General features: G+C 47.7%; 1 protein-coding gene across 3 annotated transcripts in view; it reads left to right on the forward strand.

Moving 5' to 3' along the window:
* Nucleotides 1-24,503, forward strand: part of IGDCC4 (immunoglobulin superfamily DCC subclass member 4) — a 101,445-nt gene that overhangs the window by 40,862 nt on the left and 36,080 nt on the right. For all 3 annotated transcript variants that reach the window (XM_055716775.1, XM_055716773.1, XM_055716774.1), the window contains exons 3-4: nt 4,221-4,362; nt 9,970-10,103. In XM_055716775.1, the coding sequence (XP_055572750.1) occupies nt 4,221-4,362; nt 9,970-10,103 (276 nt within the window). The remainder of the gene's footprint in view (nt 1-4,220; nt 4,363-9,969; nt 10,104-24,503) is intronic.

Consider the following 24,503-nt stretch of genomic DNA (forward strand, 5'->3'; position numbering starts at 1 on the left):
CATATGGCCCTGCAAACTGAGCGCTGTTCTGGCTCTGCCTCCGCTGTGCTTTGGCAAATTGCTCCCATGACTCTATGAGTGTTTCCCTTCTGCTCCCCTGGCCTGTTCAGAGGTGAGCTGTTCAGAGACGGATGGTTTAGGCAGTATACGTGATCTCTCGGGGGGACTGAAGTTAGATAGAATCTTAGAAATACCTACTAATAATTACAAAAGGTACAAAGAGGATGAGCACACAGAGAGTGGGGGCAAAGCACTGTGGGAGGGAGCAGCAAGCCCCTTTCAGAAGGCTGAATTCCTTGCATAGACTGCATTTTCTGCCTGGGGTGTAGTGTTGCTGGCTGGCAGTCTTTCCAAGCTCTCGGCCTCCTGTACGGATCAGTCTGCTGGGAGAGGGGGAGGGTGCTGTGTTTCACCATGCTGCAGTCGCCCCTGGGCTCGCTGCTAAAAGCCTTGGCACACACGGCTTGGCTCCAGCTGGGTTTAACTTGTCAGTGGGGAGGGAGCTGCATGCTCCATTCCTGAAAGTGCAGAGCCTGCTGCTTTGGCATGTTGCTCAGGGCAATTTGCTGTAACGCTCCTCACCTTCTCACCTGCAGTGGGTAATTTTTACTGAGTGGCCTGTTAAGGTGTTCAGGGTAATCGGTGCAACAGGGCTGAGGGGTGTTTTGGGGCTCAGGATGGCTTTGCAAGCTAAAACCTAGCTGAGGCATTGAAAATAGAGTATCTGTCTATCATCCTTGTTTCTCTTTTCCCCTCAATCATCTTCTTTCCCTGCCTCCCTATGTGAAGACCTCTTGCTTTGTAGCACCTCTGCAGTAGTCCCTTCTATCAGAACGTGTTTCTGGGAGGAGAACAGCCCCTCCTAAGTATCCCTGTGGCCCTAGGGTGAGCAGTGTGTTGGAGCCTGTCTTGCGCTGGCTGTGACCCACACGCACATCTGTGCAGTGCGCCAGAGTAGCAGGATCTGCTTTCCTGTCCTCTCCTTCCGCAGCAGGCTTGCCTTGCTCTGGCTGATTCTCTCCTTTCCTCCAAGCATCAGCTGTTTGCAGCACAGCTCTGAGCCTAGGCTGGGTCACGTTGTAGGTGCTGGACATGTTCTGCCTTGTCCATTCATCCCAAGGGGTATTGAGGTGGAGGGAGGAGGAGCACAAGGGATCACAGCGTGCTGTGGACTTGGCTCCAAGCTGATGCAGAGGATGCTTGTGGAGCAGCAACAAGCCTGGCCAGCAAGTCTGTCTCTGACTGAGCTTTGCCAATGCTGAGATCCAGGGTTCTTGTGAGTCCTACATTAAAGAAACCTATTCACCGTTCTTATCTTGCTTGCTATGCACAAGAGATCCCTGTTCATGTTCCCTGTCCTCTCCTTCATTGGAGAGGCTACACACTGCTCCTTTCAGAGCTTGCAGAGGTGATTTATTTTCAGCCTGTCCTCAGTGATCCCCACAGTCCCTGTCCTGATGCTGTAAAAAAAATACGACAGCAGTGCTCAGCCTCTGAATCCCACTGCAAGAGTTATCACGAGAAGGCATTAACAGACAAAACATGGTTTGCTCTGCGCTGCCAGGGTTGAGCCTCCCGTGCCCACTGAGCTCAGCCTTTGCCGGCAAGCTGTGCCTCTGCCTGGGAAGCCTGACTGTTTCTATGTGCTGCTCAGAGTGAGAGGGACACTGCGCTGCCTAATCGGGGTCGCTGTTTAGTCACGCTCCTCCACACCCTAATGAAAAATCTGTCATGGGTGCATTTCTTGGCTCTTTGCTTTTGAAGAGCCATTCCGGAGCCCAGCACAGCAGGCAGATGGGGCTGGATGGAGGTGAAGGACAGGATCTGGTTCTCAGCAGGGAATTTCAGGCTTGCAGGTGCAGGTCTGGCAGGTGGTAGGGAGGAATAGCTGGCAGCCCCATGCTTTGGGACAGGTTATTGTGTGGATAACTCCGGGGGGCCCAGGAGGCACAGTCACCTTTTGTACACCTTCGCACTTCATGCCAAAATGTGCAGAGTTAAGCCTGGTTTGCTAAATGCCCTGCGTTCTTACCAAACTGTACAAAATATACACGCGTGCAGCCGTGAGGGAGAGCAGAGAGAGTGAGGAGCTTCCCCCTGGGATTTGCGGAGCCTTTTCACTACTGCTGGTGACAGGGGGTTGCTGTTCATGCACACCATGTGCTAGGTTCTCTGATCTCTGGAGACTGGTTTAAAGCTGCTGTAAACTTCAGGACCTCATTGTATCACCTTAGATGATGTCACTTAATAACGAACAGAACAGACAGGTGACCTGACATGAAGGGGAGGAAACAGAGATGCCTATAGATTTTGTCTTTTTAGAACGATTCCTGCCTCCCATCGTGACCTTTCTGGGTACATGACCCTTCAGAGCCTGCCAAAGTATTCTTATTTACGCTTGTAGGATGAAAAGAGAGTAAGGGAAAGAGCACTAAGGATATCTGCTGCCAGGAGAAGGTTGCTTTGGTGGTGCCATCCTGAATGTGTGCTGGCATTTGATGGATTTTCTTTTGAACTCTTAGGTTCAGCAAGTTTTATTAACATGAGCTTTAAAGATCTTGTAATCTGTAGAAATTACTTTGTGTTAGTCTGCAGTAAATATTTGAAAATACTAAAGCAGGTGGCTGAATTGGGGCCTATATATTAATGTCTTTTTCAGTTTTTTCCAGGAAAACATTTTTTATTGTTATTTGCATTGAATTGAAAAACTAGACTTGGCAGACAGCTGGTGGGAGAATTCAGTCTGTAGCTGCTGTGGAGAGCCATGAGTTCCTTTAAACATGTGATAACTATTTAAATTAAAGAAAAACACTGATGACAGCTGAGAATACGCCAAGGTTAAAATAGGTCATGTAAAAGCATTTAATTTTCAAAATTCTACATACTTTCTCAAGCTAACACTGCAATAAAGTGTTTGTGTGTGTGATGCAAAGAAAACCTGAGATTTCAAGTACTATTAAATGCAAAGCAATGATGGAAGTTCTTGGGAGGCGGTGGTGAGACAAGCACATGATTGTGTTGGAGGACCAGAAGGTCACTTGGGGTCCTTATAAGCACCACACTGTGCTTGGCCCAGTTTTCTGTTTTCTGGCTGAAATTTATGTTTATTGTGCCACAGTCAGGATTTCTGGCGCTTGTGTTATAGCGTTGCTGGATGAATTTGTACGACAGGGTAGGTTTAACAGCAAAGGCGATTTAACAGAGACTTATTGAAAGCAGAAGCCAGTTCTTCTCATGGAGAAGAATACAAGCTTTCTACCCCAGTCAAGGAGCCTGCATGCATATTCAAAACTCTACCGTGTGACTGAGATGCCTTTGGGTTATGCTATTGACAGGAGAGATGCTGACAGCCCCAGGGGGAAGATTTCTGCTCTGCTGAAGTCGGCAGGGTTTTGCTGTGTGCATGGAAAGAGAAGATGAGGCAGGTGTCTATGAAGGATGGGAAGGGTGCAGTCCAAGAGCAATCACAAATGTTAGTGCTTTGTCTCTGAAGCCAGTTCAGCCTCTCTGGTATAGAAAGAAGCATACAGACAGGGGTGAGCCTTGGAGAGTAAACAAGTGTCCTGGCATGTATGAAATCGGTCCTCCTCCTCTTAGCAAGGTGGCTGTGTCTGTATCCCCTTGACTGCGTGTCATCTGCTTGAGTAGGATGAAGTTGGTTTTTGCAGGCAAAGCTGCTCACTGCGGGGAAGGAGTATCGTAAGCCTCATGGTCTCTTTCCCTAGTCTCCAGCATTGCCAGCCTGTGGGCAGTTGTTTTGTGTAAGTAACTTGACATCTGGCTTTGTTCTTCCTCTTGCCCTGTTTTAATTTCCTGTGGCTGCAGGAATGCCACAAGGCAAGGGGAAACTCGTCTCTCAGGGCTGCGGCATTTCCCCTCTTCTTTTTCTCATTCTACGTGTCCTTCCCAAGTGGCACAAGTGAACAAACAAGGAAGCAATTTAGGAAGGTAACTGCTGAAACCAGCAAATTGCCTGTCTTTTCTGTCACACTGCCTTAAAGGAGAAAACGAGGCAAGAAGCAAATTTGCACATTGAAACCTTTCAGTTACTATTGTTAAGATTGCTGAGGGTCTGTAGGGCATGGGGAAGTGACGAATTACATTTCAGGCTATCTTTAGGAGAGAAAAGCCTTCCTCTTAACTTATACATTATAACAGGTTTGCATTTCTCAGCAGAAACACTTGAGTTAATAACTTTCCTTCCCTTCTTCTTTCCCCAGCATTATCACGCTTTTTCCAACAGCCAGAGTCGCAGACAGTGGAAGAAAATGGCATGGCCCGGTTTGAGTGTCGCATCGAAGGACTACCCTCCCCTGTCATCACGTGGGAGAAGGACCATGAAGCTGTTCCAGCAGAACCCAGGTGATTCCCTGATTGCTTTCCTGGGTCAGCTTGAAAAAAAACCAAAACAAAACCTGACCATTTAGGATGTGGAAATCCTTCATAAAAAGGTAGAATGAAGCGACCAGGTTTGGACCTGGTAATTAAGTGATGTAAGAGGAGGTGTTTAAGGGGCCCATGCAAACAGGTCTATAAAACACCTAAATAAAATTAACTTTCCCCCAAACATCCAATCCACCCAAACAACAACAACAAAAAAAAAAGGCAGGGGGAAGAGGAATAATAATAATAATGATAAAAAAACCAAGTCCACTTTTATTACTGATCTCTTGTTTTGGAACCTTTACCATGACGTACCAAGTGCTCACTCTATAAAAAATAGTTTCAAGGAAGTGAAATTGGCTGATAAACAAAGTAATTGAGACCGGAGCCTCAGTTTTCCAGTGGCGTGGAAGGTCTGTATGCAGAGGTGTGCAATTTCAGCACAGTTTACATCAGCCATTTACTCCCCGTGCAAAACATTGGAGGGACACCAAGAAGAGTATGCAGAAGGGCAGACAGCAGCATAAAAGTGAATGGAAAAACTTGAAATTGTGCCAGTTCTTACAGCACAGAACCTGCACCCTACTAAAGCCTGTGTTGTGCGGAACAGAGCGCAGCAGGCAGTGGCATGGACTGCCTTTGGCTTGTCCTTTCGTGTGAAGTTAAGTGAGGTAGAAGTCTTTGGGGGATTGGGGCCTGGCATGAGGAATATTTCTGCAGCTGACTGTGAGGGTGCCATGTTGGGGGTACTGGGCATACCCAACTGAACTCCATGATGTGGTTTTTCTTTCATTTTGGTTGTGGTTTTAGAGACAGTAGTTTTCTTCACTGTTTTCACATATTTATCTCAGGGTTAATGATTCTTCTAGACCACTGTGTGTGCTCAGTAATCTGGGAGGTCTTTCCATTTGTTTGATTCCCATGTTTAGAGGTCATCTAATAGAAGACCCTGAATTTTTTTTTTCTTTTCTTTTGAAAAAGGTAAGAGTCCTGCAGCATGATACCCTTTCCTTAATGAAAGTCAGTTACAGGCATGAGAGGAGGATAAACCAGTAGTTAGCTGTTAGTTGGTCTGCAGGGGATCAGTGGCTATATTGTCCTTTAGTTCTTAAAAACTCATTTTCTGTTGTGCTGAAGGAGCTGTTTCCCTCCCAGGGTAGTTAAGCCAAGAGGCAGGAGGAGAGGAAGAAAAGAGAGGTGGGGAAAGATTTAGGAATAATTCTGCAGCAGTGACTGTTTCTATAAGAATAACTGCTTATATCCTTGAGTATGAGGTGTGGCATCTAAAGGTTTATAGGAGACTGTTGCTTTGTAATGAGAAGAAAATTAATTAATAAAAAAAGAAATTAAAAAACAAAAAAGAAGGGATTGCAGGGAGAAGTGTGCCATAGATAGGGCAATGGCTTTTTAATGAGACAACTCGATGGATGTTGTGAAATTACTTGCTCAGAGATTGCTTTCAACACGGGCAGCCTGAAAATTGTTTTCCTTGTAAAAGCCAGACCATAATATCTGGCTGCAGATCTTTCTTTTTAAATCGTGTTTTAGATAATACGCTTTTCCAGAAGGATTTGCTTTTTTGTTGTTGTCTAGTTGTTGTTGTTGGATTTAATATAACCAGCTTTCGAAGGAGTTAAGTGAATTCCAGGAAATGTTGGCTGCCAACCAGAGCGTTCTGTTATCCTTACTACATCATGCCTAAGGACAGATCTCAGGCCAGCCTGATTACTGTGGACTCCCTCCTGTGCACGCTTTGATGAGCCTGTGAAAATGCAATCATTTGGATAGGTAGGCATCAGGATGATGATTTCATATTTCAGAATAGCACGGTTACGTGTATGTACAAAATCAGGCTCGGGCTGTAGATAATAGCCCTTGAGATAATACTACTACATCAATGTTTGTGATTTCTTTTAAGAGGGATAGAATAATCATGGGAAACTGACATTGTGGGGTTTTTTTCCTTTTTTCTTCTTTTTGTGTGTGTTGATCTTATCTTTGGGCACTTTCTTTGCCCTTTGCCCTTGGGTTACAGGTTCTAGCATGGTACCACCTCAAAGGTGCTGAAGGCTGAACTTAAAAAATATTTAGGCGACCTAAAGGGTATAGAAGTGCTTACTGATGTTTTTTGGAATACCTTTGCTGCCCTGCTGAAGCTGAGGATAAACTTTCATATGTGAGTAAGGCACAGAAATATTTTTAAATTATGGCTCTGAAATACTTTTAAAAAACATGCTATTAAATCTGCAGCAGCTGCTTGAGGGGTGGCTTGCAGGATTTCTCCAGCTTGCAGTTGCTTTGGGACGTGTGCTACATCTCTTGGCATAATCTTTTCTCTGTTTTAGGTGCTGGCTGGGTTTCTCCCCAGGATTCAAATTGCTGTTTATTTTCTCTAGAGCCAAGATGAGTACTTGCTAGGAACTGGAAGTCTTTGGAGTTCTGCACATAAACACATACCCTACAGATCACATGGTCTGCAATCACAGTATCTTTTTCCACATTTTGGCTAAGTGAGGGTTTTATCTGTGTGGAGAATTTACTTCTGTCATGTTGTCAGCAGTGCCTTAATATGGCTTCACGTTCACGTACAGGACTCCTGAACTGTAAGCAAAAGGGCTTGCAAACTTTAGAGTTTGCAACACAGCTGCAGGTTCCTCACTTGTCCTGAGGACTGGTTATTAGTCAGTTTTGCGTACCTCCAAAAGGCTGCAAGGAAAGTGAGCCTCTTACTCTTTTTACTGGGGAGAAAGTGAGGAAGGGAATTGGACTGTCGATGCTGGAATATTCTCTGCTATACGCACAGTGTAACACCCTGAGCTGTAGGGTTGCAGGGTTTGGACTCAAGGCAGTGGTGCTTGATTTTAAGTTCTTGAGCACTTGAGCCTTGGTAATTGGCACTGAAGAGGTGGGCAGCCGTCAGCCTCTTGCGCGTTCCGCTCAGGGAGGAGCGGAGAGAGGAGCAGCTGCCTCTTTGTGCCTTGTTGTTCTTGCAGGTTGCTGCCGTCTGTGCTTATGGTGGTTGGGCTGTGGCCTGAGTGGCTGCCCTTTAACTGGCTAGCTGCTGCGCGTGGGGGGCTTCCCTTTCACCCCCATTCAAGGAAGTCTTCTGTGAGATCCTGGTGCAATAGCTGTCAATGGAGAAACTCCCAAATTTCTGTTTCTCTCAATGCCTTTGTCTGTTTGTCCTTTGCATTTGGTTTTCTGCGCGATCTGTAGTGAAGGTGAGCAGACAAAAAGATCTGCCCTGTGTATGGAAGAAAAGCTAGCGCCAACTGTATGCTCTGAATTATCAGGCAAACTTAGGTTCCTTGCAGAGAGCCTGGTGATGGAGCAAAATGCCGTTGCAGGCTGCCTGGAGGCTTCTAGATCAGCGCTGCCAGGAGCCTGAAGAGCTGGAGGCTTTGTGAGCAGCTGGGAGAATTTGTGGATAGAGAAATTCTGCCTTTCTGCCCTCCTTGCTTCCCTGGGAGAGCAGTGCTCCCCTGTCATGCCTTCCCGACAGGACGTGCGTTAAGTAGATCTCTCTACTGCTGGCCTTGCAGAAGGGACCATCTTGAGCTACACCCTGATTGAGTCTCCCCACTCACTCCCCCTTGCCTTTAGCTCATGCTCTCTTTAGAAACACAGCGGCTTGTTTTCTGCCCTCGGGAGAAGCTGGGTGTGTTGGAGGAGCGTGAACGTGGACACGGTCCTGAGCAGCCTGGTCTGGCTGACCCTACTCTTGAGAGGGGACGGACCATAGACAATTTTCAGAGGTCCTTCCCAGCCTCAGCGTATCTGTGATACATAACTGGAGTGTCTTTTTGTGGCTGGGAGATGCCATGCCTAGTGTTTGAAATATTTTGATATTAATTACAGACTCAAATAGCAGATGCACGACAAAAATAAATATTATCGCAGTGGGAGGCTTTCCCTCTACAGAGCTGAGAGGATGCAAATATTTGTTGTCTTTCTCCTGAGTCCTGATGAGGCATCCTGATGAGGGCTTTCTGGCTGCCACCTCCTCTGAGGTCTCTTGAGCTTGGTCCTGTGAAGAGCATCTTTGTAAGCAGTGGGAGCGTGGCTTTAGGGATGTGGGGCAGTTGCCCTTGTGTACGTGGGAAGCTTCAGCAGGTCTGCGTCCATGAATCGGGCTGCAGTATTGTGTGCCAGCAGAGACAGTATGGTCACTAGAGGAGCTCTGTTTGCTTTTCTGTTTTTTTTAACAGCTGTGAAGAGGACAAGAAGTGTTGAGCTCAGATTGCGGCAACTGAGATCCAGGATAGGTGCTAGCCTCACAGCAGGGATATTTGTCTCTGGAATAGACTGCTTAGGGCAAGGGAGATATTCCCATTACTGGAGATTTAGGGTAAAAGTTTGCAGAAGCAGGTGTGCTGTTGATGACCATGGCTTGAACACAGGCTGAGTGATCTCTTAAGGTCCTCCTGGTTCCATGACCCTCGCTCATGGTAAACCGGCTGTCTCAGCACCTGGAGAACCACAGTTTTACTTATTGGGTTTACTTACCGTGATCTTTGTGGATGGAAGGACTGGTATTCATGGTTGTAACTTGTCTTTGTGCTGTTCCTGTGGAATAACTGTTGTCCCTCCCCATAGCAATTGCCTTTGAATGTGTCCTCTTCATAATGAAGACTGATAACCCAGAACTGCCTGTCAAAGCTCGGCAGCTCTGTTTAGAGAGGCTTGCAATTAAAAATGGATCTCATATATAATTAAAAAGGATCACGTAGGCTTTGCGCCTTGCATTCAAGAATAAAGAGGCTGCCATCTAGGAATCCAGGCAGAAAATGGAGATGCTGACAGCCAGCTCCTACTTTTATGCTAATTGCTAATCATCTGCTTTGTTCAGTATAATGCAGGAAGGATTGTGTTCATGTTGTGAGCCATGTAGCCATTTCAGTCCATGGAAGTGTTGCCCAGTAGCCCCCCCATGGGCAAATGGGGGAATACTGAATTCCTGGCTGTAAGTTTGTCGGCTTGTGAAAGCCAGAAGCCCATGGAAGAACAGAAGGAATCAACACAACCCAGGAATGGTGCAGCTTCAGGTGGCTGTGTCCTGGATGCTTTGGGCCATGAAAGTGCAGCTGTTTATCAGTTGCTCCCTTCATGTACTTGAAGTGCAGCAGGAAAAAGATATGTTCAGACTTCTTTGCAATATATTTTTTTCTCCGGCTACCAAACCTTTGTGAAAAGCAAGTGGTGAAACTGGCTGTACTGTGTGCAAAGGCCCTTCTACACTTTGAGACATCTGCAAATCTGTATGTAGAAACATGCATGTGTGTGTGTATGTAGTAGTTTCATACAATACAATTGGTTTATATCAGTGAAGTCCTGTTGGCTTGGTCTCCCAAGAACAGATCCTATGTTGTGAAGTCTCCAGGGTGATGGATAGCTCTGTACCAGCTGGTTTTTAAGAACCACCAGTTGGGTTGCCTAAAGGTTTTTTGGTCCCATTCTACTGTGGTTACCAGGACCTTCACATGATACATTTGCAGGAGAAAAGAAAGGGGTAAAAGGGCTTTGAGTTGATGAATACCTCAGGTAAGGCATAGCCTGTCTCACACACTCTTCCTTTTGGTCACCCAGGTTTATAACTCTTCCAAATGGTGTCCTCCAAATCGTGGATGTGCAAGAGAGTGATGCTGGGGCTTACCACTGTGTGGCAACCAACGCTGCCCGAAAACGCTACAGCAATGACGCAGTCCTCAGTGTTCTGAAAGGTAAGATGTAGGCAGGAGTGTGTTGGGCTGGGCACATCTGCCAGACAGCCATTGCCTGTGATGGCAAGCTGAGCTGAAATATCAATGACAATTTCTCCAGCTGGTGTGGCTCTGCACATGGCAGGCCTTGGTTTAAAAAAAACTTAGAGAAGGTGTTTTATTAAAGACTTCTCTTTACTCTTATGGGATAAGCAGGCTGAGTTGGGAGGTATTGCCACCTGGGAGTCACACTGGCCACTCTGCCCAGCCACGGGACTAGGCAGCCAACAGTAATAGTGGGGTTGTTCCTTTCTGTGCCCAGGGATTTTCTTTTGCAGGCAGATTGTAACAGCGGGTGCATTTTAACAGCCCTAGGCTCCTTTATGCTCTGGGCATGTTAGAAGGGGTCAGGCACCCTGTTTGCACCTTGGGCAGTGCAGCGTTGTTGTGATCTTATCTCCAGTGGCCTCGGATGGCAAGACAAGTGAAGGCTGGCACAGACAGAGGAAGATGCTTGCCCAAGCTAGCAAGAGAAACAGTTGGAGGCTGGAGTAGTTGACAGGGCTGTGTCTACTCCAGGTTGCCTTGCAGAGTCCAGAGGAGGTTAAGCACAGTGACATCTGAGTTGCGTTCTGTGTCCATGTTGCTGGCCCTTTGCTGAGCTGTTGGGTAGCTCCAGAGATCTTTTTGTGGTATTTGGGAACAGCCTCAGCTGGGATTTCTTCTGGAGACCAGACCACTGGAACAAGGCTTTAGGTGAGAGTTGTCCTTTGCCTCCCGATCTGGGCCTCAGTCTCTGAGTGCATTTTTCTTTGTTAACTAAGAGTGCAGCGGGCAAGTCTGGACAGGAGAACGTAGCTGAGAGCATAAGTGCAGTGGGGGTCTCCAGACTCCAGCATCCTTCCCAGCACACCTGGCTGCCTCCCCAGTATTGTATAATCCTTGTCCTGCAGGCGGACAAACTCGCCAGAGCTGGGAGTCTGGGTGAGCTATCCTTTCTCTTGGGACAGTGACCCCCTGCCACGTCTGTCTCCTATTCGTGCTGTCCCCAGCATATTTTGTAGGCAGCTTTAACCTTGAAAGCTCTGAAATCCTTCCGAGCCCCTTTTGTCTTTGTTTAGGATTGCGTTGCTTGGCATTCTGCTACCACTGTATTTTCACAGGGGTGGCTTTGCTGTTCATCCATCAGCAGGGAGTATAATTAACTGTGGAGCCTGCGAACACACCTCTGATCAATGGATTGTGTCGTGGAGGTAATCTGTGTGGAATCTGCAGAGAATTCGTGAGCGGTTGAATGCTCTGTGTCTAATCGCCAGCCCCTGCCAGATCCTCTGTGTGCTTAATGAAGCACGGAGGCGAGGGGAATGCTTGCTATGGGCAGTTCCACACTGTAGACACAACTCCCTTGTTGGGTCTGGTTTGCTATTGATAAGTAATATTGATCAAGGCGCAAAGGTGAATATGCTGTCCTTGGCATCATAACTCGTTCTGTGTAATTGTATCTTGTAACTCTGCAGTGTTTAATCTGCTTTGCAAACGGAGGCAATGGAAGAGGTTAAATGGGAAGCTTTCCTTCTGGAGCACCAGCCGGCCTGAGCAGATTTCTGCCTGGAGTTCTCACCCAAATCTCGCTTCTGCAGCACCACACCACCCGCTGGCTGCAAAAACAAATATGCGAGGTTGAGTTTTTCACCAGATTGAGCTGATAGTGATGAAAAACATGCCTGTTAAATCTCTGGGTTTTTTTATAACTGGGGAGAAGTATCTCTGAGACAGATGGGAAACTGCAGTGACCTGTACAGACTGTGAACTCCTCCATGAGTGACTGGCATGGTATTGATCCTTTTTTGTTTCAGCACTTCACCATCAGATGCCTGGACTGGCTTGGTACGTCTTTTCCTCCCAGTTCAGAAGCAGCTGATAATAGTTGGAGTAGCAGAAATCCTTTGCTCGCTGTAAAAAATAAAACCAAACTAAATCCAAACAAACAAAAAATTCCAGGGGGAAAACCAAACCAGAACAGTAGCGTGAAAGCTATTTAGTGTTGCTTGAGTTGCTTATTGAGTAGAAATTTCGAGGACCAAACTCCTATGTGTTTGCAGGCAGGAGCAACTAAACTACTTCTTCGCTCCCTGCCAGTGGCTAGTGAGTCATTTGTGCTGAGGTAAGATGAGAGTTCAGTCTTGCAGTCCCACTGCACTGCCAAGGCCTCTGGAAAAGGTTTGTGCAGTGGGACCTAGTGTCTCCTTTCCACCTGTGCCTGCAGCTGTGGTGTCCCGCTGACAGCACTAGGCAGTGCCGTGTGGTGATCACCGAGTCTGTGCACTCATGAACAGATTTTGGGGCTGTGCTGGTTATAATGCAAACACTTCCAGTTGCACTGGGTTGCCAGCCCTCAGGCCTGGGAACATCTCATGTTCATGCCTCTGCCCCTGCCAGACAGCACTGGATTTGAACTGGCTGTGCATAGCAAAAGAATCCGTTTCCCTATAGCTTTTCTGCCCAATTGTCCTTCCCCCCCCTCCCTGTTCCTGATACGATGGCTGGGAATTGTTCCATCTCCTTTATTAAAGGCCTTTTCCCAGTAGAGGCAGCAATTAGCATGACCCCTTTCTGTCATATTTGCATGGCCTAAAAACCCCCAAAGTGTCATTCCCCTTAGCGGTGTGACTTCCCCATCATGTGGGGAAGGCTGTATTGCATGTCGGTGGCCAAACACATACTGGCCTTACACAGGCAGGGCAGAGAGTGGCGGTGCACAGTGGTGCTGTAAAAGCTGCAGATGTTTCGGCTGTGCAGACTTCATGGTGCAAATTTGCAGACCTTCCCTGGGGAATTGGTGTTTTGAGCTGGAAAGGAAGAGAGAAGACGGGAGAGCGGGATACAGTCACGCAGCTCTGAAACAGAGCCTGCTGTTGAAACAGGGATAACTTGGATTTTCCCCTTGGATCTCCACTGCTCCCCGGCAGACAGAGCGCCAAACACATCTGGCAGGTCCTGTCCCTTCACCCCTCACCTGGACAGATGATGAATGAACACTGTAGCCCTGCCGTGCTCTCTGCCAAAAAGGGCATTAGGAGCTGGCTGCAAGATGGTTTTCCCAGGCGCTCCGTCTGTGCGTGCTGCCTTTGCTTGGGGTTAGTTCTCAGCGGGGCCGTGTCTTGTTTCTTGTCGCTCCTTTTTCTGGAAGCAGGCTCTGGAACCCTACTCCAAACTCATGTGTAAAGGGTTAATTTCCTGCGTGTCCCGGTCGAGTTTCCGGGTCCTTGACATACATAAGGAAGCATTGCCATGCTTCATAAAGTGGCTTTCAAAGAAAAGTAGCAGGGAGGCTTAGGGAACGTGATGTTGTGTGGTCTCAGCAGGTCACATTGCCTGTCACTTTAGTTTTCCCCTCCATGTCATGCACATGCTTGCTCTTGGTGTGTTTTCTTGAGGATGGGGACTGCCTGTGTGTTTGCCCCATGACTGGTACAATGTGGCTTGCATACCCAGCATGGCACGAGTAACCATCAGAGGCTGTGCTTCTGCTAGCACAGTACGTTTTTGCAAGGACTTCATCCATTCCTGGTTTTAAGTGACACAAAGAGGGTGGCTCCCCCTCACTCCCATTGCATCTTCTCCATTGAATGGATACTGGGATCTCTCCATAGCTAACCCAAATTTCCCTTTCCTGCAGTTATCCTATTACTTCTAGTTACACAGTGTTGGGGGTCTTAAAAAAAAATTCTCTTTCCTCCTTGGTTTTTAATCCCTTTGAGTATGTATAAGCAGTGTGGTGTCCCCTGAGTGACCTAAAGATCTTAGCAATTTTAGAGTGTAATTGAGTTTTGGCTGGGCTGGGAGAAGTACAAGAGATTAAAACAAGACCATCTGTTTTGAGATCCTGACCCCACAGCTCCTTCCTGTAGTTTCAGTGTTTGTATCTTTTCACATTTATGAGATGGTCATTGCAGAAAAGTCAACAAAGTGTGGCCCTAGGAGCCAGAACTTTTGGGTTCCTCTCTGTGGTCAGGCTTCAGAGGAGACTGAGAGAATGAATTCCTTAATGCTTAATTTCTGCCTCTATGAATAGAGATAATGTAATGGTCTTGGAGTTGCCTTCTTAGAAGTGATGGGTCAGTCTGGAGAGTGGTTATGGGCATTTGGTGCAGGGGGTCTGTCTGCTCAGGTGAGCTGGGCATCGGGGTGCACTTGCAGAGGAAGACGCAGGTATGTACCTGATCGTGGGCGTGGGGTTTTTCTTCCTTGTGTCCTCTGCACCCTATTCCTGATCTTTGTGTGCAGAGTAGCCGTGACTGCTGTGACATGGGTAAAACCTTTGTTTCAGAGCAGGCTGCTAAGAATCAGAATGTGCAACAGCCTGCCCCCAACACTGACAAAACGTCTGTGCAGTGATGTTTGTGCGGTGGTCTCACAAGTGTGCTCCATGTGAGCCTCTGCCTGTGCTGCAGTAAATGCAGGAATGGGGAGAACAGATGAGAGCGGTGGGCGTAGGTACAGCAGAGCTGAGGTCTGGGCTGAGCATGGCACTGAAGCATCTTCCAGCAGATGAGCACGTCCCCTGTGAGTTGGGGTTTAGTACTGTGTTATTAGAGATGACACTGCAAGATTGCCGTTGGCAGAACATCATTTACGTTGACAGTTGTAGCAGCTTGCTGCAGCAGTGTCCCAGGAAATGTATTTTTCAGCCAAATATTTGTATGAAATATGATAACAGGGACAGAGCTCAGAGGCAGCTGAAACACCTTCACTTTTTTGTTCTTTCGGTGTTTGTATTGCAGTGGCTTGCAGGCAAGGGAGAGCCTGGCTCTCGGTGCCGGGACCTGGGTGATTCCTGCTCCAAAGGGCTATAGGAGAACACAGCTATTGAATGGGATGAGCTTTGGGGATGGAGGGGAAGGTGGTGATGAAGTGAGCAGCACTCACAGTTGGCCACCACCTCGCAGAAACAGACGTGCTGTTACCACAAGTGGATTTTCAGTCCATGCATGTGTGAATGACGTGCTGGATGCTGGGTTGGCGCTCAGCCTGAGCCCTGAAGACACGTGCTGTGCTCCCCTCGCAGCTTTGAACACAAGTACCGTGTGATCTAGGGACAGGGAAGTTTGGATTTGGGTCAGTGCTGCTCTGGTGTGACCTCCCAGACTGCCACCGGGCATTGATTGCGTTGTGTGTGCTGCCATTGATGGAGAAGGGCAGCGTTAACCAGAGGGGGGTGATGGTCCCACCTGGTCGAGGCGGGGGGTGTCTTCCTCCAGCAGGAACCCATGCAGCAGAGGAAGCAGGGCCCTGTGGTGTTCTGGGAGGTGAGCTGTGGGGGGAGAGCTATCCACAGCTGAGTCTGTGGGGACAGGAAACTGCTGAAGGCTGTGGTTCTGGGAGGCAAGACAAGACGGTCTTGGAAACACGTAGGGAGAGAAAACATGGGGTGGGATAAGGCAGCTGTATTTTTGCTGTGGGTTGTTGGCTTAATCAGCAAGTGTTGCCTCACCTCCGGAGAACTTTTCCCAGTTCCAGCCTGCAGTTGCTGCGTCCCTGTTCCTTGTGCCTCTTCAGCAGGGCACAAACCTCTGTCACTTTCCCCTCTCTTTTAGCATCCTGTTTTACTTTGCCCTCTGGTCTCTTGTTTACTAGCAGTTAAGCAGGGAACTGCTCTTGACTTGACATCCCAAAAGCTCAGCCATGAGGATTCTGTTTACATGTGTTTTGAGGCTCCGGTTTCCTGGGCAGCAGGTAACTGAAGCTGTTTGCATAATGCATCTCCTGGATTGTGTAAAATGCTCTTGATCCTCCTCTGTGGCAGAGGGTGCTAAGCAAGCCATGGTGAGCGTGGCAAGATCAAAGAGGAGATACACAGCATTTGTAGCTTAATAAACATATCTTTAAAGCTGGAAGTGACCTTTTGCCTAACAGGAGCTCTAAACTTTCACTCCACCTCCCTTTTACTGAGCCTTAGCAATGCTAGTGATTTCAAGCATGCATGGAACAGGATTGAGACCACAGATTTTGGGTGAAATTTGTGAAGGGCTGGTGCAGGCATGTGTCAGGCACCCACCCAAACACACAGCTCTCTTCTTGCCTGGAGTTCGTACAGGGCCAGCATGCATGACACCACTCACATCGCCGAGGGAAAGCTTCTCGTAGCTCAAGTGTCAGCAGCCTGTTCCTGGGAGCTGGAGGGGGAATTTCGGCTCAGCTGTCTGTGAAGTTTGGTGGGGCTATGATATGCCACGCTCCTGACAGCTCTAGCAGCCTGCGGTGACAGAGGGTTTGATACAAAATTCAGAGCCCTCACCTCCCATTAAGCAGAACAGCTAAGCCCAGGGTTGGCACTGAAGTGAGTGGCAAGAGAAGTGTCAAGGATAGTAAAGCAGGACAAGGGATGTACAGCTGGGAATAGGTGAGTGTTCCCAGGTCCTGAGGGGTAGCTGGTCTCTCCCACACGCTGTGTTGGCTGTGTGTGATGTTTGGAGCTGTCAGATACAGCCAGGCTCTTGTGTTACAGGCATCTCTGACTCCTGAAGACAGAGATGGCTGGATTCAGGGATGGTTTGCGGTCCTCCAGTGTTCTCCATGTGCATCTCTTATTAATCCAGATCTGCCGTGCTTTTGAGACTTCCTGAAATAAGAGCTGGTGTTTGGTAAGGCTTGGACTGAAGCAGGGTTTATAAGCAGTAGGCTCTATTCAGCTCTCCAAGAGTCTTTTGGTGGTGGTATAACCCTGTGGTGCATCAGCACATCTGTACTACAGGGATCACACCTGGCCTCTCCCAGAGGATATTGAACAGACTGTGCTTGCATGGTGAAGCTGGAAGGGAGCTAAGAATAGAGATCATAATTAGGTCAGCAGCTTGCAATGGGCTGTGGGACAGAAAGGTTGATGTGGTTGGTTCCTGATAGCACTTGTTAATTATTAATCATCTGTGTTACAGCAGTGCCTCAGTAGCTCTCTGAGGTCAAGGGCTAGCAGTGCCCTGCGGCACTTGAAGCATCCTAACAGCTGGAGTAAAGATGTTGCAAGTGTCCAGAGGCATAGCAAAGCTCCTGGTCCTGTTGCTTTAGACATGGGACAGACACATTGTGGAGGCTTGTCCCTGTCTCAAAGACCCACCAGTATCTGCAGGCCCAGGGGTGCTAAGGGGCAAGAATGGGACGAGTCGGCCCAGATCCAGGGTAGGGGGAATCAGGAACTGAGCCGTGCTGCTCTGAGCTCTTGTTGGGATATCTGGGATGCCAGGGATCGCTCCAGACACAGCTGGGAGTTTGCCTTCAGTAACTGAGAGGTGTTCTTGCCCAGCTCTGTTTCCAGTGCAGCTGAAGGGCAATGCCACATGGATTGTGGATGAGAGTGAGAAGCAGGAAAAAAGAAGGATGGGATAAGGAGGGGCAGGTGGTGTTGCCAAACACTGTGTCTTCAGGCACAGCCTTAGACAGATCGGGGCTCCCTGCAGCACTCAGCAAGTGTCCAGCCCAAGGGCTTTGAGAGAATCTGTAGATGTCACTAATGATCTTTCCCCATGGAAAGCCAGCTTTCCTTCCAGACTTTTCCTAGAAAAACAGATTTGCATTGTCCCGAGTTAATGCAGATGCATCCATCTGCTTTTGGTTCTTCCTTCCAAGTTGGCAATCTCCATTTGCCGCCAGACTGTGTTACTGTAGGCTCCCAGCATGTTGTGTGTTCGAAGCACGGCTTGTAGGAAGCATTTTGCGTACCTGGCATCAGGGAGACCATACTACAAGGTGGCTTCCCGTAATGTTTCTCTTTAAAGCTGTGTGTGACAGTAACGTGAACGGCCGCCTCAGGCAGATGGAATGGGGCAGAGCACAAACCCTTGGTTGCAAAGAAAGCAGGTTATGTCCTTCTGCACAGTCCAGGGCCTCCAGCCTATTGCTGCTCTGCTGTCACTAGATGAACGTGAATCGCAAACAGATCTGATGTTGCAAACAAATCTGAATTGCAAATAGGTCTGATGGATTAGGTGTTAGCCCCTTGGAAGCGTCAGCCTCTGAGCACAAGGAGGAAGTTACTGGAGTGAAATGGCTCCAGTCACTGAGACAGTGAGGTGGCTGAGTAAGGAGGAGTTTCAGGGCTTGTGACCTGTGAGCCAGCAGGGTCTTCTATTGACCATGTCTCTGTCTCATTTCTGTGCAAGAGGTAACAGAGTATCTTTAGCTTTTTCTCTTGGCCAATCTCCTGCATCACCTTACGAGGTGATGTGCTAGCCTAGGAAAGTGGCGGAGCGAGCTGGTGTAATGATGGTTAAAGTGTGGGAATGTTCCCACTGAATCCCAGCAGCTGGCAAGCTTAGGTCCCCAGGGCAGTTTGGTGTTTACTGATTGCGGGGGCGGGGACGGGGGACAGGCATCTATATTTAAATCTCTCGTGCTGTGCCTTTTGCTAAGTGTCTTCAGGTGCTTTCTGGCTATTACTTTTGCACCTTCACTTCTGTGAATTGGCTGTGTTACAAACTGTGAGCAGATGGAGTCACAGAGGTGCTGAGAGATGTGCCCCCAGCAGCACAGTGAGTTAGTGGCAGAGACCAGGGGTTAGTGGCACCCTGGTCTTTCTTGCTTGTGTTTCTGGCAGCTGCTGGGGTATTGCCGGGGCTTGCAGTGCTTTAAGGGCTCAGCTTGAGTAGCATAAGCTGTCTGGGTCTTAGGGTTAGGGCAGGGAGACTGCTCTGCCATTCTCCAAATCGCTTCAGAGATACTGAAGTACCTCTGCTCCTTTCTTCACTTTTTGTTGGCCTGTTCTCTGATCTAGAGGCTTAACTCCTACTGTACGGAGTGACTTTCTTTTAAGGAGTTTGTTTGCACTAAGGTCTGTAAAACTGGGCCAAGAGTGGTTGAAGTCTTATTAATTGATAATTATTATCTAAAATGGTGACATTATCGATCATGGTCCTTCTAGTAGATCTCAGTGTCCCCTGTGCTCTAAGCTTGGGTTTCCTATTGCCTCTGCCTCATTCCAGCTCCTGGTCTGCTGCTTCTGCTTCCCAGAAACTCTATGACATATCTTCAGGCTTCTGAGGATTCAGATGTCTGGCCTGAGGTCTCCAACCCTTTGGCTGACTTGGGCTTGTGACAGAAAACCAGAAGAGCCCTAATTCTCGTAAGAAGCAGCAGCTTTCTTCGTGCAGTGGGGCTACAGGGCTGCATGACCGTGGCTGTCAACGTGGCACCTCCTGTTTATTTTGCCTGGCTCCTGCTCGGAGCACTGCAAATGCAGGCGCTTCCAAGCGCTCGCTGGGGAAGCGAGCAGGGATTCGTCGCGCAGTCTGGCTGGCTCCCGTCCCTTTTGGCGTGATGAAGAGCAGTTGCAAACGCATGTACGCAAACAGAGAGCCAATGTTGACAGCTTTACAGGAGGTGGAGTGGTGGGCAAACCACACTCCCGACTGCTTTGCAGCAGAGCTAAACGTACCTTGGTCATCTAAATCTCCATACCCTGAAGGATCAAGGGTTTGGGGGTGGCAGAAGAGCCCCCTAAAAATCCCAGACAATTCCTGGAAACGTGCCACTGCTCAGCTTTTTTCTGGGCTTCTGGTTACATATAGTTCAGGGTGTCAGCTTGTGGCTGAGCTAGTACATTAAAGTATTTAATTTCTGAGCTGATATCTGTCAGCTGTATAAAGAAGTTGAGGGGAATGAAAGAGGACTGCCTGATGGCCCCTCTGTCTGTCTGGACCGGGATCTTTGTGCTCCCCAGGCTTTCAGACACAGGACACAGGGCTGGGGAAAATGTTTAAAAAGCTGTTTCTCAAGCCCATTATGAAGCAGTTCCGAGAGCAGCTCCTCCTGTCACACTCGGTGTGTACTATGGTCCGTGGGGAGACCCCAGAAGCTGTGGCAGGTGCCAGTCTAGGGAGTGCATCTAGATAGTAAATGGATATTCTTCACCCAAACTCATTTCTCCCTCTCTCTCTCTCTGTCTACCTCCCCCAGCCCCCCACCCCCCAGTTCTTCATTTTGCATGTATATATATGCAGACATTAAAGGAGCAAGTTCTGTGCCTGCTACGAGAAGTGTAGATTGCATCATGTATTTTGGGATCTGTTTGCTTACATCTTTGTAGGGGATTTTGTGATAGCAATTTGAGATTCAAGTGCTCTATGTGGAGGTTTCTTAATAGCACTAAGAAAGTGTTTGAACTTCTGTTTTAATCATTTATGCATGTTTCTCTGTATGCTGCTTTAAAGATGACAAATGATGTGTAGCTTCTCTGCTGCAGCACTTAGTAAGTAGGAAGAGAGGCTCTGTCCCCATTCCAAAATGTGGAGGTAAATTCTCTCCTGTTCAGCTTTTCAATTAAATGTTTGCATTGACAAATGCATAACTGCTTACAAAATATTTTGAGGATGTGAGGTAAAAAGACAATACAAAACTGATTTACTGAGCTCATTTATATTACTGGGCACAAAAAAACCATGATGCCAATACAGTGTCACGTACGCAGTAAAAGCCAAGTTCCTTTTCAGCCTCCCTTCCTCGTATGCTGACGCAGGAACGCTGCAGCTGCCTGTAAAGGGAGGGGAAGGAGCATTTCTAATGGCAGAGGATATGGACCCTGGTACTGCCAGATTGTACCAGGAAAACTTTCGCAGTCCCAGTAACCAAGCATTGTCAGTGCTGGAGTTTCTGCTGAAGGCACGCATCTGAAAGTTTCTGTAAGGCTTGTGAACCAAAGCCTGACCCTCTGCAGAAGAAGAGTTTTCAAGGCTGAGAACCATCAGAGCAGTACCAAATGTTTGATGAATTGAGTCCGTAATCTTGTAACCAAAAGTCATCCCTCCTCAACTTCAGTGATGGAGGAAAACAGAACTTGGATCCAAACTGCCACAGGGACTGGTATAGCAAAAGTGGAAGAAAAACCTAAAAAAAGCAGGTAGTAATTTTTGGAAAGGTTGTGTGGTTGTGAGAGCTGTGTTTGGGGAGAAGGGGAAGCAGTGTTTGACTTGTGATGCTTTGGGGAGGCCTGAATTGTAGGATGTTGGAAGAGCAACACTCAGCATCTCTTGCCACTTCTGAAAAATTTCTGGTGCTGGTCCTCCTTGGCTGGTTTGCTTACCTGTTTTTAAAGCTATGCAGTGCTGTGTTCAGATGAGAACAGTTGCAGAAGAAGAAATGCTTGTTGCTAAGCATGCTCAGATTTGATACCTAACATTGTTTATATTGCCCCCAAAGCAGACATGCCGTAGTGTTAGGATTCAGTTAGTGTCCTGCCTAGAGATTTTACATGCCAGTTATCTCCTGTCCTGAATCTAGCCCAGAAGTAGAAATAAATTGTAGATAAATTTCCAGGAAAGTGTAAAGGGAGGAAGAAGGCAGGTGTGGAGGATATTTTCTCTTGTCCATGGTTGCTGTCAGCTTTCTCGCCGAACAGTCCAGGAGCTTTGTGAGTTGTCTTGAGAAAAGGGAGCGCTAGGGAGTGGGAGTAGGGCATGCTCTGCAAACACAGCGCCTGCATTTTTGAAGGTGTGTGCTTTGCGATGGGTAATTTGCTCCTTTATTGTCTGCAGAATAACAGCAGTGACAGCATTGACTTTCTCTAATGAACAGCTGCTCAGTGCTAGAATCTATTCCCGGAGGAGGCTCACAGGGATGAATAAGGTTTCATGCTCCTCCTCCGGAGAGGGTGAGAAAGTTCGCAGAACAGAAGATTGTTGCTTGATTGTTGGATATCTCCAAATCTTGAACTGCTGACAGCTGAGAGCTGAAAGTGTCACCATGCAAGTCATGTTTAACCTTCCAGCATTTTTGCCGAGGCAGGGTGTTTATGGAGTTGGGAGAGAGGTGTTAGTTCCCATCCAGGAAGTCATCCTCTTGTCACTGCAAGCAACCGTCACAAATTGGCTGAACAAAACCCATTTTCCTCCTGTTGCACTGCCTGAATTCTTCACTGGTGCTCTGCACTAACAAGAGCAGGGAGGTGGGAGAGGATAGCTGATGAATTACGGATGCTTTAGAGGCAGACCCAAGCTGTAAACTCTTGGAGTTTGAAATCACTCATGTATGTTATATCTCAGGCTATAACTTCAAATAAACATTTTGAGCTTTGTCCCAAGCAGCTCCCTGTGATGCCTCCCTTTATATCCCTGTTCACAGTTTCTCTTTGCTTTGAAACGATACAGATGGGATTTTTAGAGGTCAGGCAGCCAGTGTGCTGAGATCTGGCTGGCATGCTCACTTGCTGTCTCGATGTTCCCTGTGCTCCTCTCCCCACTTCCCTTTGGTTTCATGCTACATTTGATTGTAAGTGATTTGCTGTATTTTTTCTGTGCCTGCCCACCAGCTGGCCTTGGAGCCCAGTTCCAGACACTGAGAGAATGACTGTGAGAGCAATGGTACAGAGAAGTGGAGCACCTGAATTTGGTCTGACTTTTCTGTCTTATGACAGGGAAGTGGAAAAATGCATAAACTGAGAAGTCTGCTATAGTGAGTCATTCATAAACAGTAAAACCTGGGGTAATATTTTCATGTCAAGGCCAGGTTGGATATGGCTTTGAGCAACCTGGGCTAGTGGGAAGGTGTCCCTGCCTGTGGCAAGGGGGTTGGAACGAGGTGGTCTTTAAGGTCCCTTCTAACCCAAAGGATTCTATGATTTTGAAATATTTCTGCAGGTTATCAGTAAATCTTGTCTCTTGGTGTGTGATAGCACCCTTGCCATCTCCCTGTGCAAACACAAGCATGTGCATGGGTTGAACTGTGCAGGAAAAGAGCTGCCTTCTCTAACTCTCTCAGTGCCCAGACGATTTCTCTCAGTCCTAGTGCACTACTCCAGCTCATTCCAGAGCTGCATTTGGCACCCCGCAGTGGTGGGTTTTTTTCAGTAAAAGAGGGTAACATTGATCTGTCTGATTCAGAAGGGCAAAAAGTCCACAAAGGCCATTCACTGACAGTGAGTTTTGATATGAATCCATGTGTTGTACCTTGGGCTGTACAAAGCTTTTGCCTAGAGCAGCTTTGCTACTTGGAGAGACAAAACAAAGTTAGGGGGGAAGAAATCTCAAAGCCCAAGTTTTAAATAGCAGCACTGTGAAAGCTTTTAATACCACAGAAAGGACAGGATGGCACAGGTGCTTTCAGTGACCTGTTTTGTTCAGGCAGTGAAAGATGTCTTGGAAACTGCAGCTCTTTTTTCCTTTGGTTCTAACAATATTCCCTCTTTACCTGAAATTGTCTTAATGGCAGTGGAGACAAAAAACTAACGTTGGTTTTACTTTTTGATATTTGTTGGATACCTCTGTGTGGAGGTTTTCCTTGTTAGCTTAGTACTGTTCTTGGGAACTCTTCAAACCAAACGAAACCCAGTTTGTAGCCGTTAACCTGTGATCCATCCTGTCCAACCAGCCTATTGAGATAGCAAGTGAAAAATGTACTCTAAAGGTGGCTCAGTTCAAAGAAGAGCTTGGCTGGTGGACTTGCTCTGAGAGACCCACAGTGAAATACAAAGCTGGAGAGAAAGGCATTTGTGTGTGCAAGCAGTGGATGGGGCATTCATCCATGCACACACCCAGGAATGTACTGGGAAAGCAAGCAGAACTGTTTGTTTTTGTCATATAATTTCAATAATAATCAGCAACAAACAGATGTGGGGTCTGGGCTAATATCTTTTCCCGGTAGTTTTTCAAGACTGAAACCAGAGTTTTGGCCGAGGGGGAAGGAAGCAGAAATGGATGCTTGAGGTACGGATCCCTGAGGCTGTTACTGCTCTTGGTTGTTAGAGAGACCTTGAGTTTGACTGTCAGGAAGCCCTGATATCAGCTGTCTTGCTGCCTTCCGCACAGTAAGCATGGAGCTGATTAGTAGCTAGTCGTCAGCCTTTTGGGTCGCCAGGCCTGGCTTCTGCTGGCTTGTTGCCTGGCCATCAGTGAGCTCTTTGCTCTTTCCCCTCCAGACCATCCAGGGTGCAGGACCAGCCATGCCAGAGGGAAAGGCAGCACGTGGTGCTGCTGTGGGACTGTTCAGGGTGATGGGGGTGAAGCATTTCGTTGGTCCTTCCCCAGCCAGGAAAAATGTAAGGCCCCAAGGAAAGGTGAAGCTGTAGGCTGCGCCTTTGCAGCAGTGCTTCACCGTGGCTCTGCTAAACCAGGAGGTTGCAGATCTGGGCTGATGGCTCCTGGGGCTGCTTCAGAGCGAGGGTTTGTGCAGCTTGTAAAATCCCTCTCCTAGTGACTGACAGCACTACAAGGCAGCTGTCAAGGGATAGAGTGATATGGGACAAGTGCCTTCACATGAAGCTTCTATAACCTGTCAGGTGCCTTTGCCAGCTAGCACCTGGGGCCATGCACCTGAACGCAGCAGACGAGTGTTTAAGTCAGGCTTGAGGAGCTTTTTCTCTTCCTCTGCCCTAAGCTTGGTAGAGAAAGCTGCTTGGAAATCTGGCAGGGAATATATTGCCATCTGGCTGGTGTTATT

This window comes from Falco cherrug, chromosome 7, assembly GCF_023634085.1.
Source record: "Falco cherrug isolate bFalChe1 chromosome 7, bFalChe1.pri, whole genome shotgun sequence".
In the NCBI taxonomy this organism is placed as follows: Eukaryota; Metazoa; Chordata; class Aves; order Falconiformes; family Falconidae; genus Falco; species Falco cherrug.